A 19,173-nucleotide genomic window follows, 5' to 3' on the forward strand; every position below is an offset into this window, starting at 1 on the left:
TTAGCTCCGCCCCTGTGTCTAACCACACACACACACACAACCACACACGCACACACATCGGCAGCAGCAGGGCATTTCCAGACTGGCTGACTCAAAACTCCAGTAGGATCTAAAACGAACAGCAGCGCATCGTGTTAAACCCTCACCATGGACCTGGACCGCGTATTCTCCCAAATGGACTACATCGGGGGGGATGCAAAAGAAGCCAAGTCGGGAGTGGGGACGACGGAGGATCGGCTAGACAGCGGTCTAGACTCGCTGAAGGACGAGGAGTACCAGGCGGTGACGGCCGAGCTCACCCAGCTACGGGTCGAGTGCTCGCGGCCACAGCAGAAACAACCAACTTCGGTCACCGGAGATGAACACAAATGGAGAGAGCAGATCACGGAGGACGGAGACACGTAAGTGTACTAAACTAATACGATCTCGCTTCGTAGTGTGGCTAGCTATTGAATAGTCCCCGGGTCTGGCTATGCCTAGAGTTGCACTAGCAATAGCAGGCCTTGGATGGTAATATGATCCTTTCCCTGTTCCGAATAATATCCTCCTCCTCCTTGTCATGATACAAAGTACTGGGCTTATAGTAGGAATGGTTTATTCACAACGGCCTTTCACCTTCTGTTACGGGGTTAACAATGGCAGGAACTCTTGCGGATTTTTTAAAATATATTTGGTTGTAGCCAGTCACTGCGGAATCGGACGTAAACAAAAGACTATTATCAGAACGGAATCTACTATGGCCGCGGGTCAAACTCAGCTGCCTGGGAAAGTCCCAGGCGCGCCGCCCGCGCCGAGCAATCCAACGAACGCGCGTGCCCGACTGCATATGTAAGGAAGCAAGATAAATACAGTGAATCTAAAAATACATGTATCCCTGAGGGATTATCAACATATCTATATTGGACTTTTATTCATTTTTGCTAATGCAAAGACACATCATCAGACCTATCTGGGCCTATATGTTGTAACTATTGGTTTTCTTTCACATTTTAAACTTCCTCCATTTCATCCCTTCTGCAATTTGCATAGCCTCTAAACTGAAATCTAATCTTCGGTGTGCACATATAAGCTTCAAATGCTTAGCAACAGCCTCCATCTGATCTTGTGCCTGACACGCTTTCTGTCCACACAGAAAACAATTGCATAGTAAATTGAAGTGCAACACTTTAGTTAGGCAGATGACACTTTTATTACTTGACTTGCTTGTTGAGGATAGAAGAATAGGATTTTTTTTTTCTTATATCCAGGTTCGTTACCACACATTTGCATTTCACTTTTCAAAATGTATTCAAATTGAGCAAACATTTGACGTCTGTCCCTTTTGTCTGTGCAGGCTGCTCCACCTCTCAATCATCCACGAGGCCAAGGATTATATAAAAAACATGATAGATTCATCGAGGAACACGCACTTCCTCAACACACAGAACATCCTGAGACAGGTGTGTGTGTGTGTCCGTGTGTGTGTATATGCTAGTGTTTGTGGGTGTGTGGGTGTTTCTGTGTTTATCCGTCTTTGTGTGTGTAATAGTTAAATCTGCACTATGCAAGTTGTTGCATTAGCAATCCTAATGGCTTCAGTTGTAGCTATAGTATAGCTATATCATTTTCTGAGGAAACTATCCTCAGATTGTCCCATGGCGGTGGCGAAAATGGACCAAAATGAAATGGACCTTTTTGAGAAATGTTATGGTCGGGATATATTTTAATGGAATAAAAAGCTGCAGTAGATAAGTGACATATGTGCATTTTTAAATAGCTGCGGTAGGAAAAATGACATATGGGCATGTTTAAATAGCTGCAGTTCAAAAAGGGACATAGTGCAACTTTAAATAGGTGTAGTAGAAAAGTGACCTAGTGCAGCTTTAAATAGCTGCAGTAGTAAGGTGACATACTGCAGCTTTAAATAGCTGCAGTAGTAAGGTGACATACTGCAGGTTGAAATAACCGCATTAGTAAGGTGACATACTGCAGGTTTAAATAACCGCGGCAGTAAGGTGACATACTGCAGGTTTAAATAACCGCGGCAGTAAGGTGACATACTGCAGGTTTAAATAACCGCGGCAGTAAGGTGACATACTGCAGGTTTAAATAACCGCAGCAGTAAGGTGATAGAGTGCAGGTTTAAAGCTGCGTTCCTCTCTTTGAACCTCCAGACTCCCCTCCACCTAGCGGTGATCACAGGCCAAGCCGACGTGTGTGAGCGGCTCCTGTTGGCGGGCGCCGACCCCACGGCGGTGGACGACAGAGGGGACACGGCCCTTCACATCGCCTGTCGTGGTGGCAACCTGCTTTGCTTCAGCGTCCTCACACAGAACTGTCCGTCGGAGCAGTTACGAAAGGTCATTTCCACCTGCAACTACAAGGGTACGCATTGTAACCGTTTTATTTCTTCTCTGACGTTCTGCCCAGCACATTGACTCCAGCCGGTGTTTGTGGGTCTACGCTCTAGTAGTACAATCAGCTTATCCAGAGGAAGAAACTTTTCAATCATACCCTTTTCAAAATGTAACCGCACTAATTGCAATTCTGTATGCGTTTGTCCCCTGCAGGTCTGAATTGCCTCCACCTTACCTGTGTTCATGGTTTTCTCTCATTGGTGGAGAGCCTTGTGGCGCTAGGGGCTGACATTAACGCGCAGGTAACCCAATTAATCCAACTGTATATTCATCTGTTCATTTTTTGGGGGGGTTAACCTGTAGTTGCCACTAGCACATATACACTACCGTTCAAAAGTTTGGGGTCACTCGAATTGTCCTTATTTCTTGAACAAAAGCACTGTTTTTTCAATGAAGATAACATTAAATGAATCAGAAATACAGTGAGTCGACATTGTTAATGTGGTAAATTACTATCTAGCTGGAAACTGCAGATTTTTTATGGAATATCTAGGTGCACAGAGGCCCGTTGCAGCAACCATCTCTCCTGTGTTCTAATGGTACCTTGTTTAGTTAATTGTGTTAAAAGGCACATTTTCTAATCTAATAATGATTGAAAAACCCTTGTGCAATTACTTTAGCACAGCTGAAAACAACAGTGTGGGTTTTCATGGAAAACATGAAATTGTTTGGGTGACCTCAAACCTTTGAACGGTAGTGTACATACTCCAACGGTAAACAGCGCCCCTCTCTGTTGATGGTGTACTAATACAACACCGCCCGTCCACCTCCACAGGAGCAGTGCAACGGTCGCAGCGCTTTGCATCTTGCCGTGGACCTGCAGAGCCTCTCATTGGTCAGGCTGCTGCTAAGGGGCGGGGCCGACCCCAACCACGTCTCCTACGGAGGCTTCTCTCCCTTCCACCTGACCTACGGTCGCCACGACGACGACATCCGGAACGCCCTGTTCCCGCTGACGGACCCGTCGCTCCGGGAGCTGCCCGACAGCGAGCCGGAGGACAGCGAGGACGAGGGCGAGAAGGAGGAGGAGGACGGACCGACGGACGAGGAGGTGGGTGGAGGAGACGATAGAAAAACTGACGACTGTGGAGGAGTTAACTGTCTGCTCATTCTGACGCCGGCCCGCCCCACGATAAAGTATTCAAAAAGATGATTTTTATAATAGATAAAATAATTGGAAAAAAAAAATTATATTTTGACGTCAGATTATTCTACGATTTATTTATTGACGGACCACACGGTAGTTCTTGAACAGAGGTCACTGACAGATGGAGCGGGGTCTCTAACCGTTCTTCCAATCCGTTCTTCTCTCTCAAGGTGGGCTACGATGACATCCAGTGGAACGGACATTAAGCAGAACCCAGCAGAGAGACACAGGAAGCCGCCAGCGAGGCAGTAGGAGGAGGAGACCGCCATGAAGAAAACAATGGCGATGATTACAATGGGAGACTAAACACCACCGGTCACATCGCATTCACTTTCCCCCCCCCGACCCCCTGCTGACGTGATGGCCGAGAGGGGGGGCTTGAGCGATGGACTAGGCACCCCCACCGGAGAGGTTCTCCACAGACTAGATGATCGGCAGTCAGGGGACCTGGCGATAGGACAGACGGACGGACTCGTCAACAAACACATTGACGGGTTGTGGTGGACGGCTGGGGTCTCCCGACACGCAGTGAGGGTCTGAATGAAGACGTACTACATGTCGACTGAACGGGGAGGGGATATTTTGTTCTGCCATAAGTGGATTGCTCACATAACACATTTAAAGTTTGCACACTTGGGTGTGTGGGGGGAGGGTGAATAGAACAACCAAAATCACTTAGCATAAGTCCACACGAAATATGTAACGGCAACAACCATGTTGTACGATATTGTAAATGGCTGTGTATACAAAGATGTATTTTTTAACGGAAGCTGTGAAGGTGTACAGTCGAGCAGGTTGTAAATGTCATGCAACGGAACAGTCCAGCACACCATGGTAAATTAAACACATGTATTTAACTCAAGCTTTACGCGTGCCGTGTCCTTTTTCTTTTAACGCGTGTCTGGCAGGTTTTTATGTCGGGGCATGAACAGGGGGCTGTATCAGCGTTTCCATCTACGGAAAAATGTGTTCTCGTGACCGGTTTTGGCCAGCTGTCAGTTCTTCCGTCAGTGATGTTTTTTTTCCTTTCACTTAAATAACAGAAAAGTTATTTATTGGTGTTAGTTCCCCTATTCCTCATCTTTCACGTAAATGGACGGAAAGTACTCTGGCCAGGGTGTGAGTCTAGAGAGAACATATAAGGTAGCCGTTCGTAGGGAGCCGTTCGCACATTCCGCAAATTGAATGAGGAAGTACAGAGGAGGGGAGGGGAGGGGAGGGGTGGGCCTGAGCAACAGGAAATTCCCAAAACAAAAGCATTTGGCTGGTCCCTGCTGCCTGTCTGCCTCGTGGGGCTGGGGGGGGCTCAGTCCTCTCTCTCTGTGTGTGTGTGTGTGTGTGTGTGTGTGTGTGTGTGTGTGTGTGTGTGTGTGTGTGTGTGTGTGTGTGTGTGTGTGTGTGTGTGTGTTCGTGTTCGATGTTACACAACTTAATTGCCTTAAAATAAAAGTGCACCTAAAAATTGTAATAATGGTATTTGTGCCGACAAGCTTGAACCCAATAAGGATTTGAAAATGTATAGACGCAGGATTTTATTTGCTTTAGCAGATGTAGCAACGATAATCTTGCTGAGCAGCAATGAAAAAAAAAAAAAGGTAATGTAAATATTTGAAACTATTGTCTTCTTTGGCTCCTGATTGTTGGGCATTTTTGTCACCAATATCAAACTAGTATTCTATCATGGTTAAACTTAAATTCATTGCTACAGGTAAAATAAAGGTATTATAAATAAAATGATAATGTCAACATGGCAGAATTGTTCATTTTATTTACATATTAACTTAAGGGTAAACATCAGAATACTGCGTAAACACCTCCGTCTGTTACAAAGGAAAACGCAAAGAAAGGACCCGTCAAATCAAATCAAATGGAGAACATGATAAGATGGAACAACATGGTGGTGGACTGAGGTGCCTGTCCAGATCCCTTCAGGGCTTGTTGGTCAGACACAGCCAACTCTGCGGCACTTCGTAGCTGCTCCTGTCTACAGAGTCATCGTACGGGACGTGCCACGAGACCCCAGTGCTCTGGACTATGGTGTCATAGGGTGAAATCATCTGGAACACAGATTCAACTCGCACATTATCCATCTCACACACTATCCATCTCACACATTATCCATCTCACACACTATCCATCTCACACATTATCCATCTCACACACTATCCATCTCACACACTATCCATCTCACATATTATCCATCTCGGCACAACTTGTCATTTGTGCAATCGGCTATAAAAATATTATGCAACACTTGTTTTCCACACACTTGCAGTTATACTCGTCTTTATTTCCCTAGACTTTATCATACATACAGCACACATCCTAGGCATACACTCCATTTTAGTCAAGTTCTTTTATACGACCCTCTCTTCTCCCCCCCTCCCCATCTAAACTTCTCCTTCTCACCTGAAAGAGCCCCCTCCCCTCCATCTCTCCTCCCTCTTTCCCCTCTCATCTCTTCCTGCCCTCACTTCCTCCGCTTAAATCCTTAATCCTCTCAACTCCTCCGTCCCTCTCTTCCTCCCTTTGCCTCCCCCCCCCCCCACTCTGCTCCCTCACCATCTCCTCTCCTCCCCTCAACTCCTCCGTCCCTCACTTCCTCCCTTTGCCTTCCCCCCCCCCCCCCCCCCCCCCTTCCTGCCCTCACTTCCTCCGCTTAAATCCTTAATCCTCTCAACTCCCCCCCCCCTCTCTTCCTCCCTTTGCCTCCCCCCCCCTCCCCCCACTCTGCTCCCTCACCATCTCCTCCCCTCCCCTCCTCCTATGACCTCCCCTCCTCCCGTCTCCTCACCTGGAAGCCCACCCGCCGGCCCTGGGCCACGGTGCCGTGGATGACCATCTGGTGCCCGCGCTGCCACTTGAAGAAGAGCCTCCTGGTGAGGGCGTCGGGGAGGCAGGCCTTGTGGTCGCGCATCAGGTCGCGGCTCAGGAAGCGGCAGTGGTTCCCAGAATGCAGCGTGGCGTACAGCAGGAAGGGGTCGTCCTCCGAGCTGGCGGTTGTCGTAGGGCATGAGGGGCACACGGGAGCTCAGTGGGTATTCTACGTCAATAAAAGTGCTACACAGGGTGCTAGCCTTTGTGTACACTGCAGGCTCTTTGTACACATCCAAAAATGTCTTAAAAAGGTGTGATGTCATGCCACCAGGTGCCATTACAAGACGTTTTACGGACGCCATAAGTGGGCGTGTCCACCTAGATGTATGATGGATAAATGAGCAACATCTGCCACAGTCCACTGGGTAGGCTGGTAGGCTATTGGATCAACCATTTTGAATTAAAAAATTAAAAAATGAGCAGAAAGCACTATGCGTCTGTTATGGCCCCTCAAGAGGTGTATGACGTTGCCGTGTGCCTACGTGTTCTCGGTGAAGAAGCAGTGGGCCTTCTTCTGGATGAGGCCCATGTTGCGGCGGTCCCAGGAGGCGGAGGGCCGCAGCATGTGTTTCCTCCCCAGCACCAGGGAGGTCAGACCCTGCCGCTCCAGCTCACACACCACCGCCAGTAGCTGGACCCCCCCCGCAGGAGACAGGACCAGAAACACACCAGTCAGCGCCACACATCTGCAGCTGAGCCACAGCCAAACCTCTTTAGCTAACTCATAGACAAACTGAATTCAACGAGCTAATCCAGGGACGGAACCAACCATTACTTTTATCGTTTGGGAATTAATTGACCGTCGAGTGAAATGACTAAATCGCTTATGATTCATTTTAGCACTTGTGGGAACTTCCGTGTTGCTGTGGGGCAACTGACCAGGGACTTGACAGTTATTTACGATAAACATTAGACAGGGAAATACATTTGTTCATCTCTTCCTTCTCACTTGTGTGCGTTTGTGTGTGTGAGTCATTGTGCAAATTACAGAAAAGTCCCTACATTGACTGGAAATACTGGATTAGGAAAAGGAAGAAGGCACGTAGAATTTGAATAACAAGTGTCCTGTTGCAATGGAACAAAGACTTGTTCCGTATCATAATTGATTTGGGAACATCTTTTTTCTGACACATAGGGGCAGATTTGCGTGTGAGGCAATATGCATGCGCAGGAAATCATGTTCTGCCCGAGATTACATGATTTGATTTGCATTGTACTTCAATAACAGTTGGCAGTTCCTCCCAAAAGTGGATGAGCAGGAAACTTGGCGTTTTTGTTGAGCTAAATTAATTCTGCAGCTGAATCTGTGGAAGTTTGTCCGATTTAAGAATGCTCCCTAATACTCGATTAACCATTGGTCCATTAGAAGAGTCTTAGTTGTCTACGTTTTCATTAGTGGAGCAAAGAGTAAAACAATTATAAAAATCAACCCCACCAACACGCATGGGGGGGCTCATCCTGCATGCCAATAAAGGTTTACCTTCCGGACATTAACACTTACCGCTCCCGGGATGAACTCCATACAGCCATTTCAATACATTGGTTTTACCAACGGTTAATTTCTATCGCAATTTGTTGCTTTTAATAAAGTTGTGTTTAGTTGTATGGTAATGATGATTAGTGGACTAAGGACTTTAAATGACGACTGAGGGTCGACGAAGAAAATCTTTAGTCAGGGGCATCCTAGTTTGAGTTAAAGTTATACAAACTATCAGGAAAGTGCAAGATTGTCCACACATTGCATGAGTGACCTAATAGGTGATGTTTGCAGGATATTGGCATTTCCGTTTGAGTCCAACTCCAGCAAATCATTGACTGTATTAGTGTGTGTGTTTCATGCAAAATGTGACCAACAAAAAAATAAATAACTAAAACCATGTAAGAATATGTGTGTGTGTGTGTGTGTGTGTGTGTGTGTGTGTGTGTGTGTGTGTGTGTGTGTGTGTGTGTGTGTGTGTGTGTGTGTGTGTGTGTGTGTGTGTGTGTGTGTTATAAAACCAGGTACAAAGGAAAGGTGTTTGTGCATCTGTTTCTGCAAATGTTCCTTTCCCGTGTGCGATTGTGTGTTTGTACCATTTCAGACTGCCTTCCCTTGACGATGTTTGCGACATTCAGACCATCCACGACCACGTCAAACACCGGCTTCCTCTTCACAAAGGCTTTGAAGCTCTCCAGCTCCTAGACACCATCAGAAGGTCACAGAGGAAAGAGGTTCACACTGCAGTCCAATCTGATGTTGTTGGCAAACACCATGGTTTAAAAGCTTAAAGTCGAGGGGGGACCGGGGGAGTGAGGAGCAGACCGACACGCACGGCTACACACACCTGTTGACATCAAGACAGGTCTGAGCTCTATGTGTGCAATGTTTCAGCCCCCCCCCCCCCCCCCCCCCCAAAAAAACACACAAAAAATGAATTGAGGCAGACAGGTGGGGGGGGGGGGGTGGGGGGGAGGGGAGACAAGGACAACAAGATAGAAGGGCAGAGACGAGACATGATGAGAGAAGGACAAATAGAGAGACATAGAGCGGAAGATAGAGAGTGACAGAGTAAATCCAGTGTAATTATCCAGGGACTTTCCGGAGCCGATATGTGAAACTACCTCATTGTGCTACTGGGGATTGTGTGACTGCTTAAGACACAAAGACGCATGCGTGTCAGACAACGCATACACACACACACACACAAACGCATACACACACTAAAATGCCTACTGTACAAACATACATATGCAAGTGCATATACATAATAAACAAAGGACCCGCAAATCCAGCTCATGCTTGCATTTACAATGCAACCATAAAATGAAAATCCTACAAGCACATACACGATACTGTCTGTTATTCAAAATACCAAGTTCATATATATTCTAACTTGCTTTCTTTTCTAACTAATGGCTTAGATCTGCTTTTCCGCTGCATGTTATAATAACATTACAAACCGGGCTGGGTTCTTTTAGTGGTCAGTCTGGTTAACTTCCAGGCTTCCAAAAGCACTCTCTTTTAAGAGCATGCCTTGCGCCCAAACCAAAATTCAAGCAACATGTCTGTTTGACCGACGTGTCAACCTGTGACAGTGTCATTGTAGCTCATGTTTAAGCTTGGGTTAGATGAAAAGGAAGCAGTCTCCCTCTACTGTCAATCTGCTGTGTGTGTGTGTGTGTGTGTGTGTGTGTGTGTGTGTGTGTGTGTGTGTGTGTGTGTGCATGAGTTGAAAGAGTCAGGAAAGCATCCAGTCATGCTTTTGCAACAAAGAACGTAGTTAGCCTCCCCCCAAACCCATGTGTGTCACATCACATGTGCTCCTGAAACAAATAACATGCTTTATTCTTCTCCTCACACATGTATTGCTCCCAAGACCAGGGTTTGAGACATGAGACTTTGGACTGAGTATCCCGCACATCGTCCATTCCGCCTGCATGGCTGTGGTGAGTTTGTTGGAGACGTTTATCACATGGGAGTTCAACGTGCTGGAAAGCCCCGTGTTTTCTCGACCGGCAGTTCCATCAAGCAAAGCCACCCACCCAGCCCAGGCCAAAAGAGATCGGGGGGAGTGAGAGCTAGATGTGAAAGTCTGAATTTCCTTGTGTGTGTGTGTGTGTGTGTGTGTGTGTGTGTGTGTGTGTGTGTGTGTGTGTGTGTGTGAGAGAGAGAGAGTTTAAGGCCAGAGGGAGATACAAATCGAAAGAAACTTTGTTTTGTTTGCTTATAATAAAAGCCATAAGTAATAAAATAAAAAAAAGCATGAATGAGTGAATGATTGAACACCTAGTTATTATTTAATAAATTGAAAGAAATTGGGGAAATTGTTCAAATGTTGTTCAAATGTCATCTTTTATTTAATTGTATGCACTTTGTAACCTTGCATTTGCTTTCTTTTACTTATCTATTTTATTTATTATTTCCTTGTGTGTATGAAAAGTGCTATATAAATAAGTTGCCTTGCCTTAATATTAAGTCAATCCAGAGCTATCCAGATCCATTAAACTTTCAACCCAAAAGGTCTTGGTTGAAAACTGCTCAGTATGTTTCCACGTGATAAAAGACGACACTTTAAGGGGATGCTTTAAGCATTATGGGATAAAAATATACATGGACTGAAAGCAACGGTTGGACATGGTTCATTTAGAAAGTGATGGGTCGAAATGATGCAGTATGGTTCATTTAGAAAGTGAAACAGCGGTTTTTCAGAACGCACGTTGCATGCAAATACACCATGGTTACCAATAGCACCTCCCCACAGCTCTGATCCGTTTTATTATTAACAATAACAAACATATTGGGTTTCACTCTACAAAGTAGAGAAATCTGCTATCCAAAGTTCCATTGGATAAGTGCTAAGTTAGACAGTCAGCATACAGCCTAGTAAATTGGGCTTTGTTTGTGTAGGCTTCTTGTCATACACTGTAAACAGATTAATAAACCCATTGGTTTATACAACTCCGTTATGAACCCCTAGATTTCTCTTTATGGGCGCCGCCATTGCTTGAGGTTCACAACCAGCCGCAGAAATAATAAAAATGATAGCGCAACGACAAATATATCTAATCCTTTTAACTCTTTATTGAATGAAACTGTCAAACGCAAACTCTCAAAATGAGTGACATGGAGATGAACTAGCCATTGAGATTCTTATTGAAAAAAAAGTGCTTGCTGTTACATTACGAGAAAGATATCACATTTTCCCATTGACGAACGACCTAACATGAACTACACGTTAAGTAGCTTTCACTTTCACAAACAGGGGTTCACAACTGCCACTTGCTCTGTCCGTCTGTCTGTGTGTCTGTCTGTGTGTCTGTCTGTGTGTCTGTCTGTGTGTCTGTCTGTGTGTCTGTGTGTCTGTGTGTCTGTGTGTCTGTGTGTCTGCGTGTCTGTGTGTCTGTGTGTCTGTGTGTCTGTGTGTCTGTGTGTCTGTGTGTCTGTGTGTCTGTGTCTGTCTTACCTCGGCTGTGGTCTTCTGGAAGACGTCCTTCCCCTGGATGATGTCAGCCATGACGCGGGCCTCGAGGTGCGTGTACTCCTCTGGGGTGAGCTGGATGGACTCCAACTCGGACCCACACCCCTTGCACACACCTCTGAACACAGAGACAACACGCATAGGATCACATGCACCCTCCTCTAACAAAACACTTGGCCTTTATAAAGTAGTTAGGTATATATGATGACGGGATTTAAAACATGCTGAGGCCGATTACATACAAGAGCAAGTTAAATCTAAGGGTGAAAATTTAACAAATCAGAAGGAAATTGTGTTCACTTTTCATGATATTGTGATCACATCCACATGGGAACAAATGGAACCTACTTTGGTGATACTGTGGTCCATTCTCCTCTCCAATGGTGCCCGGGAAGGCTGTGGAAAGCAGAGACAGGAGTTGAGGGATAGTTACAAGTACAGGTTGGTACAAGTTACAACCGTTCCTCCCCCCCCCGCCCCTATCCTGCAGAGGGTACATGCTCCAGCTGCTACACGCCCGTGCCTCCCGCTCACGCCCCTACCTGTGGAACCAGGTCTTGATGGCGTCTGCGAGGTTCCGCTCGGGGTACACCTGGTTGTCCCTCATGTAGCCCAGAACGCCCAGCAATCTCTCTCCGTACTCCGCCGGGGACATGCCCTCCTCGTCCTCCGCACGGCCGCCCCTCGCCCCTCCCTCGAACAGCGCCCGCCAGGTGTCCGGCAGCGGGGTCAGGCCCTCCCCCAGGACCTCGTCGTAGAGCTGCCAGGCCGGGGCGGCGGCGCCGTGCAGCAGGGCCCCGCTGATGATGTCGCTGTAGTTGCGCGTCGACGGGGCGATGACCTGGAGGGGAGGGGACCGGTTTGGCATCGCCGTCGGGGACCAGCAGGTGGAGGAGCCGCGACGGCATGACAGTGGGTGGGGGGGTCTTTGAGCTACACCAGCAGAGCCATTTGACTCTGCTGTCAGACCGCTTCATTTAACGCGTGCGTGCACTCCAGCGACCACGACCCGCGTCTATACCGATTTGTGGATTCTTCTTTGCCCTGCTTTTTTTTTTTTATATTATCCAGAATATTTCATTAATACAAAAAGATATACCATTAGTAATCCTCACATCTTTTCACTTATACTGGGCATTCGTGGCATGGAAAATTTGATCCGCAACAGGGACTAATTACACAATTATGCCTGTGTGTATGTGTGTGTGTGTGTGTGCGTGTGTGTGCGTGTGTGTGTGTGTGACCCTAACTCGAGGACACATTGCTCCGTGTCAGGGCAGCTGACCTTCTTCATGTCTCTCAGGATGGGCAGGGCCTCTCTCCAGCTCTCTGTGCGGCTGAAGGCCTTGATGAAGAGGCTGGAGGCCCCCGTCTCCAGCGCCGGGAAGGCCCCCCGCATGATCTGGTAGCAGTCCAGGGCCTCTGCGTCGTGCCCCCCCTTCACACACAGCGTCAGGTACTGCAGCAGCAGCTGGTAGGACATCGTCCCCGTCTCCAAGGCCACAAAGGTCAACAGAGACCTTTAGCGTAAACGTGGAAGAGGAGGTTGCTGAATAGACTCGCTGGTGGAGGTTGTCAATTTCAAAAGATCGCTGGATCCATGGGTGTAAATAAGACACACATCGATCCTTTATATCGTGACCATTTACCAAATGCTTAAAAGGTCACTTTAGGTAAGATTTGATAGGTGTAAAGAGAGAGCAAGAATTTTTATTCAACAACACAAACCAAGCCCCCTCCCTGATCAATTTCTATGCCATTGGGCAGTGTGTCAATCACGCACCTGTGATTGACAGGCAAGATGGATCCTCCAAACCACTCACAGAAGAAATGCCCATATTGGTCTTGAATCTAAATGTGCTCATGCAGAGGCAGGCCCAGTCCAGTTCTAACAGATATTCTCACAGTGCACTGCACTTCACGCACTGCTAGCTGGATGGATGGCTGTGCCAAATGACTTTTGTTATATAATTTGAGTGTATTCTACAGCATCTTCAAGTTTCAAGCGCTGAAGAAATTGGTCAGACCAATATGCCCTGAGGCTGTCCTAACTAACCATGGCAATAATACAACTGAAACTCTAACCATTCTTCAACAATAGCATGTTGATATTAGGACAGATGATGGAAACCACACACACAAACACACACACTACCGACTCACTTGGCAATGTCTAGCTCTGCCCCGGTCTTGAACAGTAACGTCATCATATGCACGTCAAAGCGCTCCGGACTGCACGGCGCCTCCTCCAGCTGCTTCTTCCACTCGGTGGGGGAGAGGGGTCGATCAGGGGCCACCAGCCCATCTGGACAAACCAAACACTAGTGTTGTACAATACGTTTCATACATCCGATTAACCAATTATCTGAAGGACTGTGTGTTTAATGTGTAGGCAATAATAAACAGAGTGAATGGCCAATTGTTGTGTGTTCAGCTAAAAGCATTTCATTGACAAAAATTACGTTCCATATGATATATTTAGAAAAATTGTGGATGGATATTTGAAAAGTGGGTTGTTGAATTGTATTTCAGTCAGTAGTTGGCTTTTATGCCACATGACTTCTGTGATGGTGATGAGATCTTAGAGCTCCCTCCTAGGTAGATTTTCTACCTGTTTTGAATCCTCTTCTTCTGGGCTGGTCCCCTGCCGCATCCTCCTGCTCCAGGGATGCAAGAGCAGTCTTTCTCTTCAGCATCTCTGTTGTCCTCTTAGCGTTACCAGCAGCGAACACCGACGTTGGGAAGGAAGGCATCTGTCTGACCTTGAAGCTTTCTGTTTGTCTGATAGTTGTATCATTTTTCCTGGGGGGGCTTTTTCGTTCCCCAGGTTTAATGCCTTTAGTGCACATAGTTCGTGCACACATTTTCCCCTGATGAATTATCCCTGAACTTTGGCTAAGACCATAAAGGCACAATCTTGCTTGAAATAAGAACGTAGCACCCATCTTCAGATGTCAACCTATGGCCAGCTACCTTATTCCTGAATATAGAAACGTAAGTCATTAATTACATTGGTCACTACACTTTGCGCTGTTGACCGACACACATGAACTGCAAGCTTTGACACACTCACAGTATTGACCTGTCAAAACCTATGGTCGGCCCGCACATCACTTGAAAACGACGAGTATAATTATGAAATGTGCAGAAGATACGTGTCGATTGTCCTCCGTCATGCCAACCAGCATGTCCTCTTGCGATCCAAGATCATGCGCTAATTCATTATTCTCCCAACTTAACTTGACACGAGTTTTCGTCGCACGTCGTGACGTCGTCAACACGCGACAGCTGCAGTGTTTACCTACTGTGTAGAATCAGTCTCTAACATATATGTTTGCAGTTCTCTTTTTGAGGTTGGATTATATTAAAGTATGGCCAATGAGAAAACCACTCACTGGTCGGATATTTTAAAAAGAAGATTAGCTAACTCTACTCGTAAAGGTAAGGGCAAATATCAAGCTACCAGCCAACAACCTAACGAGAAGTTGACTTGCCAGCTACTGCAGACTTCTCATTTATGAGAGTAATCCTTTGTAATGCTCTGTATTACTGTATTAATACATGCGTCTCTATTCTGGAGCAGATGAGAGGAATGAAGACGAAAAGAAAGCAGAAGAAACAGAGCTTTTCACCAAGTACTATTCGGAGTGGAAAGCAGGAAGCAACAGAGACAGCTCCTATAAGAAGATTCCTCGCTTCTACTACAGGGTAACCTTAGCCAACATTTACTTTATGTTACATCATATTTATGCTAAATTATGTGTATAATTTAGACAAAACGTTCACATTTTGTATTGTAACAACTTAGATAATTATTGATGTTTACAATTGCAATCATATATATATGTTTTATCTATATATCTTGATGTGTGTGTGTGTGTATATATATATGTATGTGTGTGCATATATATATATATAGTATTGATTACCACAAACAAGACGTTTGTTCTGAGCAGTTGCCGGCGGAGGATGAGGTCCTGCTCCAGAAGCTGAGAGAGGAGTCCAGGGCTGTGTTTTTACAGAGGAAGAGCAGAGAGCTGCTAGACAATGAGGAATTACAGGTACTCACTCTCGCATACTCTCTTATTTGTTTTAAGTTTATTTGTGCAACTGTGTTTCTGTATCGGGTGGTTTCAAATCCTTTAAGAATTTCTGTCTGTTTGGTCCATCTATTAATTGTCTGCCACATTCATTGTTTTATGCAGAATCTATGGTTCCTCCTGGATAAGCACCAAGTACCGCCAATGTCAGGGGAGGAGGCCATGATCAGCTATGAGGCCTACCTGAAGGTTGGAGAGAAGGCTGGACCTAAGTGCAAGTGTGTAAAGAAAATAAGCAGGATGTAACAAAACTGTTCAGAAGTTAGCCAAATAGAAAATCCAGCACCACTCAAATATCGCAATATCAGTATGTTTATTCCTAATTTATAGATAGATAGATATAGATGTATAGGATAGATATATGGATAGATATAATTTCTCTCTTTTTTTTTTGGGCTACTGTCTGCAGTGCTGTGGGCAATAGGGACAGGTGGGGAATAGTTGGGCTCGTTTAGCTGATCATTTCTATTTTAATTTTTTACAATGTTATTTTAGAAGAAACAAATACATTTCCCAATGATGGACTTATTATTCAGTTTGGTATTAATGTCTGTTGGCTCTTATGTTAACACTTGGCTAATGTGTAATTGAATGGTTTGAGTCTACACCGTCTAACCCAAACGTATGTTTACAGAGCATTTAGAGTAGCAATATTGATTTCCTACTCCTTCTCTTTGTATTTACCTACCCATCTCTTCTTATGTCCTCCTGCAGACAATTCTTCACAGCCAGGGTGTATGGCAAGCTGCTCCACAGTGACCCCTATGGGAGGATTTCCATCATGCAGTTCTTCAATTACGTCATGAGAAAAGGTCTGTCTGGAATGCATTCTTTTCATTCTCCTTCCATCCATCACCCTTTACATGATACTGGGCTCTGGCAATCATTTGATGAAGTATAATTTATACTACACTCTGTATATAATAACTGAAACATTCTCAGTGCACATTTGAATGTAGAACCATGGCAAGTTATTTCTGGAATGGAATCTATTGTTGCATATTATAATCTCTGTGTGTGTGTGTGTGGTGTGTTTGCGGTGGCTTTTCTCACTTCTCTTTTAAGTGTGGTTGCACCAGACCCGGATCGGTCTCAGTCTGTATGATGTGGCAGGACAGGGCTACCTCAGAGAGTCGGTACGTAACTGCTGGTTACATCAGGCAAAACATGAAAGGCAGCATTTCAATGTGACGGCTATCATTATCTGCAAAAAAATGAAGATATTGTTGTCTCTCACTAGGATCTAGAGAACTATATCCTAGAGCTGATCCCCACTCTGCCTCAGCTGGATGGCCTGGAGAAGTCCTTCTACTCATTCTACGTCTGCACTGCAGTGCGCAAGTTTTTCTTCTTCCTGGACCCCCTTCGTACGGGTGAGAGGGAAATCTGTACTCAAAGTAAAAAAATATCCTGGGCTGCAAGCAGGGTCCAACATGAGCACCTGCCACAAGCCAATGGCTGACATATGTATTTGAATATTTGGCAGCTGCAGAAATTCATAGGAATAGAAAGAGTAAATAAGTTAATTGAGTGTAATTGTGTTACAGGAAAGATCAAGATCCAAGACATCCTGGCCTGCAGTTTTCTGGATGACCTGCTGGAAGTAAGTTGCAGATTTCTGAAACAGTGAAAAACAAACGCATCTATTGGTAATGGGCCTTCAGACAATAAGCGCTCATCTTGTGTCTGTAGTTGCGTGACGAGGAGCTGTCCAAGGAGAGTCAAGAGTCGAACTGGTTCTCTGCACCGTCTGCCCTTCGAGTCTATGGTGAGGGGACAACTTGGCCATCGGTCTATTTCGATGCCTGTCGTAGTTATGAATTAGTACGTCAGCATTTACAGTATATAATAAATCGTTTGGGGGTCAATGATAGAAATGTACTTTTTATTTTATTATTATTATTCAGAAACTGTGTGTGTGTGTGTGTGTGTGTGTGTGTGTGTGTGTGTGTGTGTGTGTGTGTGTGTGTGTGTGTGTGTGTGTGTGTGTGTGTGTGTGTGTGTGTGTGTGTGTGTGTGTGTGTGTGTGTGGACAGGTCAGTATCTGAATCTGGACAAGGACCACAATGGCATGCTGAGTAAGGAGGAGCTGTCACGCTACGGCACGGCCACCCTGACCGCCGTCTTCCTGGACCGCGTCTACCAGGAGTGCCTCACCTACGATGGAGAAATGGTGACACAAAGCTTCATAGCCAGATTCCCGTTGTTTCAGTCGATTCAACTTAAATCCATTATCAAGCAACTCTGGCCCTCAATCAAATTCAATAAGCTTGCTCTTGAGCTACGTATCAACTACTTCAGTAAGAAAACTGTGGCTAATATCCTATCCCATCTATTTGTGTTCTTACCATTGTTCCCTTTGCCCTCCACCCCCACCTAGGACTACAAGACCTACCTGGACTTTGTGCTGGCCTTGGAGAACCGGAAGGAGCCCGCAGCTCTGCAGTACATCTTTAAACTGCTGGACATGGAGAACCAGGGATACCTCACTGTCTTCTCCCTCAACTACTTCTTTAGGGTACCCGGCTCCTAAGACCTACATATCTACACGCCTAATGCAATATCAATAAAATGTGTAGCCAATCCTTTATACATTGTAAACCATCATCTATGTAACATAGTCGGCCCATCTACAATGTCAGTGTGAACAAGATGTATGGAAGTGACTAGCATTGTGAGACCATCCCTACTGTATATTTCTCTCTGCAGATCAGTAGGAGGAGCAAAATAGAGACTGAGTAACGTTGTTAAAGAAGAGCAGAAATGTACAGTCTTTTCTGAGAGGAGGAAATGTTCTGGCTTTTCCTCACACAGAATTATTAAATGCGAAGAGAGCACGAGCGTTAGTTATTTAATCGATTGGCTGTAGGTTTGTCAACAGCGTAAGACAACACTCCTGAAAATCGATGGCATCCCAGCAAAGACTGATATTTATTGTGAAACACAAACTTGAATATCTGGATGGTCTCACTAGGCAAAGTTATATTGCTCAATCTTTATAAAAAAAAATGAATACACAATCAGAGATTCATGATCGTCGGTTTCACCCCCAGGCCATCCAAGAGCAAATGAAGATTCACGGTCAGGAAGTCATCTCCTTTCAGGATGTCAAGGTACACGCACACACACACTCGCACAAACAAAGTACAACCCATAACAACATGCATCCTACCTCTGTTTTATTTCAATAATCATTTATCTTCCAATGTGCCGGCCTTTGCTGTCTTTTAGGATGAGATCTTCGACATGGTGAAACCTAAAGACCCTTACAAGATCACCCTGCAGGACCTGGTGAACAGTTGCCAGGGCGACACGGTCTCCAGCATCCTGATTGACCTTAACGGCTTCTGGACCTATGAGAATAGAGAAGTGCTGGTCGCCAATGACAACGACAGCAACAGCGCCCTTGACCTTGATGACCCTTAAAGACACCGTGGGAAGGGGGAGATCAGGGCGGGGATATAGTGGGGGGGAGTTGAGAGTATAGACTAGAATATTTAAGTTAAGTTACCATTATTGTATGGTTTATGTTTCATTCCGGCGTTTTGATTGCCTCATTATACACTGTATATATAAAGTGTGCTGTTTTATCACTATTGTGTGTTTGATACTTTGTTGGTTTTTATTATTCTATCTGACTTATAGTTTGCTATTATTTAACTTTACACTGAAGAACAAACACATTTTGGCAGTTC

The 19,173-nt window shown here is 45.4% G+C and overlaps 3 protein-coding genes across 3 annotated transcripts; 2 read left to right on the forward strand and 1 right to left on the reverse strand.

The window, feature by feature from the left end:
* nfkbiab (nuclear factor of kappa light polypeptide gene enhancer in B-cells inhibitor, alpha b) lies at window positions 1–4,405 on the forward strand. The gene is made up of 6 exons (XM_060051878.1): window positions 1–401; window positions 1,334–1,439; window positions 2,154–2,364; window positions 2,550–2,638; window positions 3,172–3,447; window positions 3,714–4,405. Exons 1-6 carry the CDS (start codon window positions 148–150, stop codon window positions 3,747–3,749), a joined length of 972 nt encoding a protein of 323 aa, XP_059907861.1. The 5' UTR covers window positions 1–147; the 3' UTR covers window positions 3,750–4,405.
* An 882-nt stretch (window positions 4,406–5,287) lies between these two features.
* On the reverse strand, window positions 5,288–14,644 carry prorp (protein only RNase P catalytic subunit). Its single transcript, XM_060051871.1, has 10 exons — window positions 13,990–14,644; window positions 13,542–13,683; window positions 12,664–12,898; window positions 11,921–12,219; window positions 11,727–11,774; window positions 11,364–11,496; window positions 8,494–8,598; window positions 6,903–7,051; window positions 6,338–6,536; window positions 5,288–5,600 (listed from the first exon to the last, which is right to left on the reverse strand). The coding sequence occupies exons 1-10, from the start codon at window positions 14,321–14,323 to the stop codon at window positions 5,472–5,474; spliced, it is 1,773 nt and encodes a 590-aa protein (XP_059907854.1). The 5' UTR covers window positions 14,324–14,644; the 3' UTR covers window positions 5,288–5,471.
* A 33-nt stretch (window positions 14,645–14,677) lies between these two features.
* ppp2r3c (protein phosphatase 2, regulatory subunit B'', gamma) lies at window positions 14,678–19,074 on the forward strand. The gene is made up of 13 exons (XM_060051876.1): window positions 14,678–14,819; window positions 14,962–15,086; window positions 15,335–15,439; window positions 15,584–15,696; window positions 16,193–16,290; window positions 16,544–16,614; window positions 16,719–16,851; window positions 17,026–17,081; window positions 17,171–17,246; window positions 17,515–17,651; window positions 17,859–17,996; window positions 18,532–18,591; window positions 18,710–19,074. The coding sequence occupies exons 1-13, from the start codon at window positions 14,750–14,752 to the stop codon at window positions 18,902–18,904; spliced, it is 1,377 nt and encodes a 458-aa protein (XP_059907859.1). The 5' UTR covers window positions 14,678–14,749; the 3' UTR covers window positions 18,905–19,074.
* The last annotated feature ends 99 nt before the right edge of the window (window positions 19,075–19,173 follow it).

The sequence above is a fragment of the Gadus macrocephalus genome, chromosome 5 (genome assembly GCF_031168955.1).
Source record: "Gadus macrocephalus chromosome 5, ASM3116895v1".
NCBI classification, from domain to species: domain Eukaryota; kingdom Metazoa; phylum Chordata; class Actinopteri; order Gadiformes; family Gadidae; genus Gadus; species Gadus macrocephalus.

What these genes read in the sequence shown, in the direction of transcription:
- ppp2r3c (XM_060051876.1), top strand. Translation starts at nt 14,750, where the DNA reads ATGGCCAATGAGAAAACCACTCACTGGTCGGATATTTTAAAAAGAAGA. An exon ending in AGCTAACTCTACTCGTAAAG is followed by an intron (nt 14,820 to 14,961) that starts GTAAGGGCAAAT and finishes ATTCTGGAGCAG; the next exon opens with ATGAGAGGAATGAAGACGAA. An exon ending in CCTGGACCCCCTTCGTACGG is followed by an intron (nt 16,852 to 17,025) that starts GTGAGAGGGAAA and finishes ATTGTGTTACAG; the next exon opens with GAAAGATCAAGATCCAAGAC.
- prorp (XM_060051871.1), bottom strand. Translation starts at nt 14,323, where the DNA reads ATGGGTGCTACGTTCTTATTTCAAGCAAGATTGTGCCTTTATGGTCTT. An exon ending in TCCAGAAGACCACAGCCGAG is followed by an intron (nt 8,599 to 11,363) that starts GTAAGACAGACA and finishes GATGGTGTCTAG; the next exon opens with GAGCTGGAGAGCTTCAAAGC. An exon ending in AGGGAAGGCAGTCTGAAATG is followed by an intron (nt 7,052 to 8,493) that starts GTACAAACACAC and finishes GGGGGGGTCCAG; the next exon opens with CTACTGGCGGTGGTGTGTGA.
- nfkbiab (XM_060051878.1), top strand. Translation starts at nt 148, where the DNA reads ATGGACCTGGACCGCGTATTCTCCCAAATGGACTACATCGGGGGGGAT. An exon ending in TTCCACCTGCAACTACAAGG is followed by an intron (nt 2,365 to 2,549) that starts GTACGCATTGTA and finishes TGTCCCCTGCAG; the next exon opens with GTCTGAATTGCCTCCACCTT. An exon ending in ACGGACCGACGGACGAGGAG is followed by an intron (nt 3,448 to 3,713) that starts GTGGGTGGAGGA and finishes TTCTCTCTCAAG; the next exon opens with GTGGGCTACGATGACATCCA.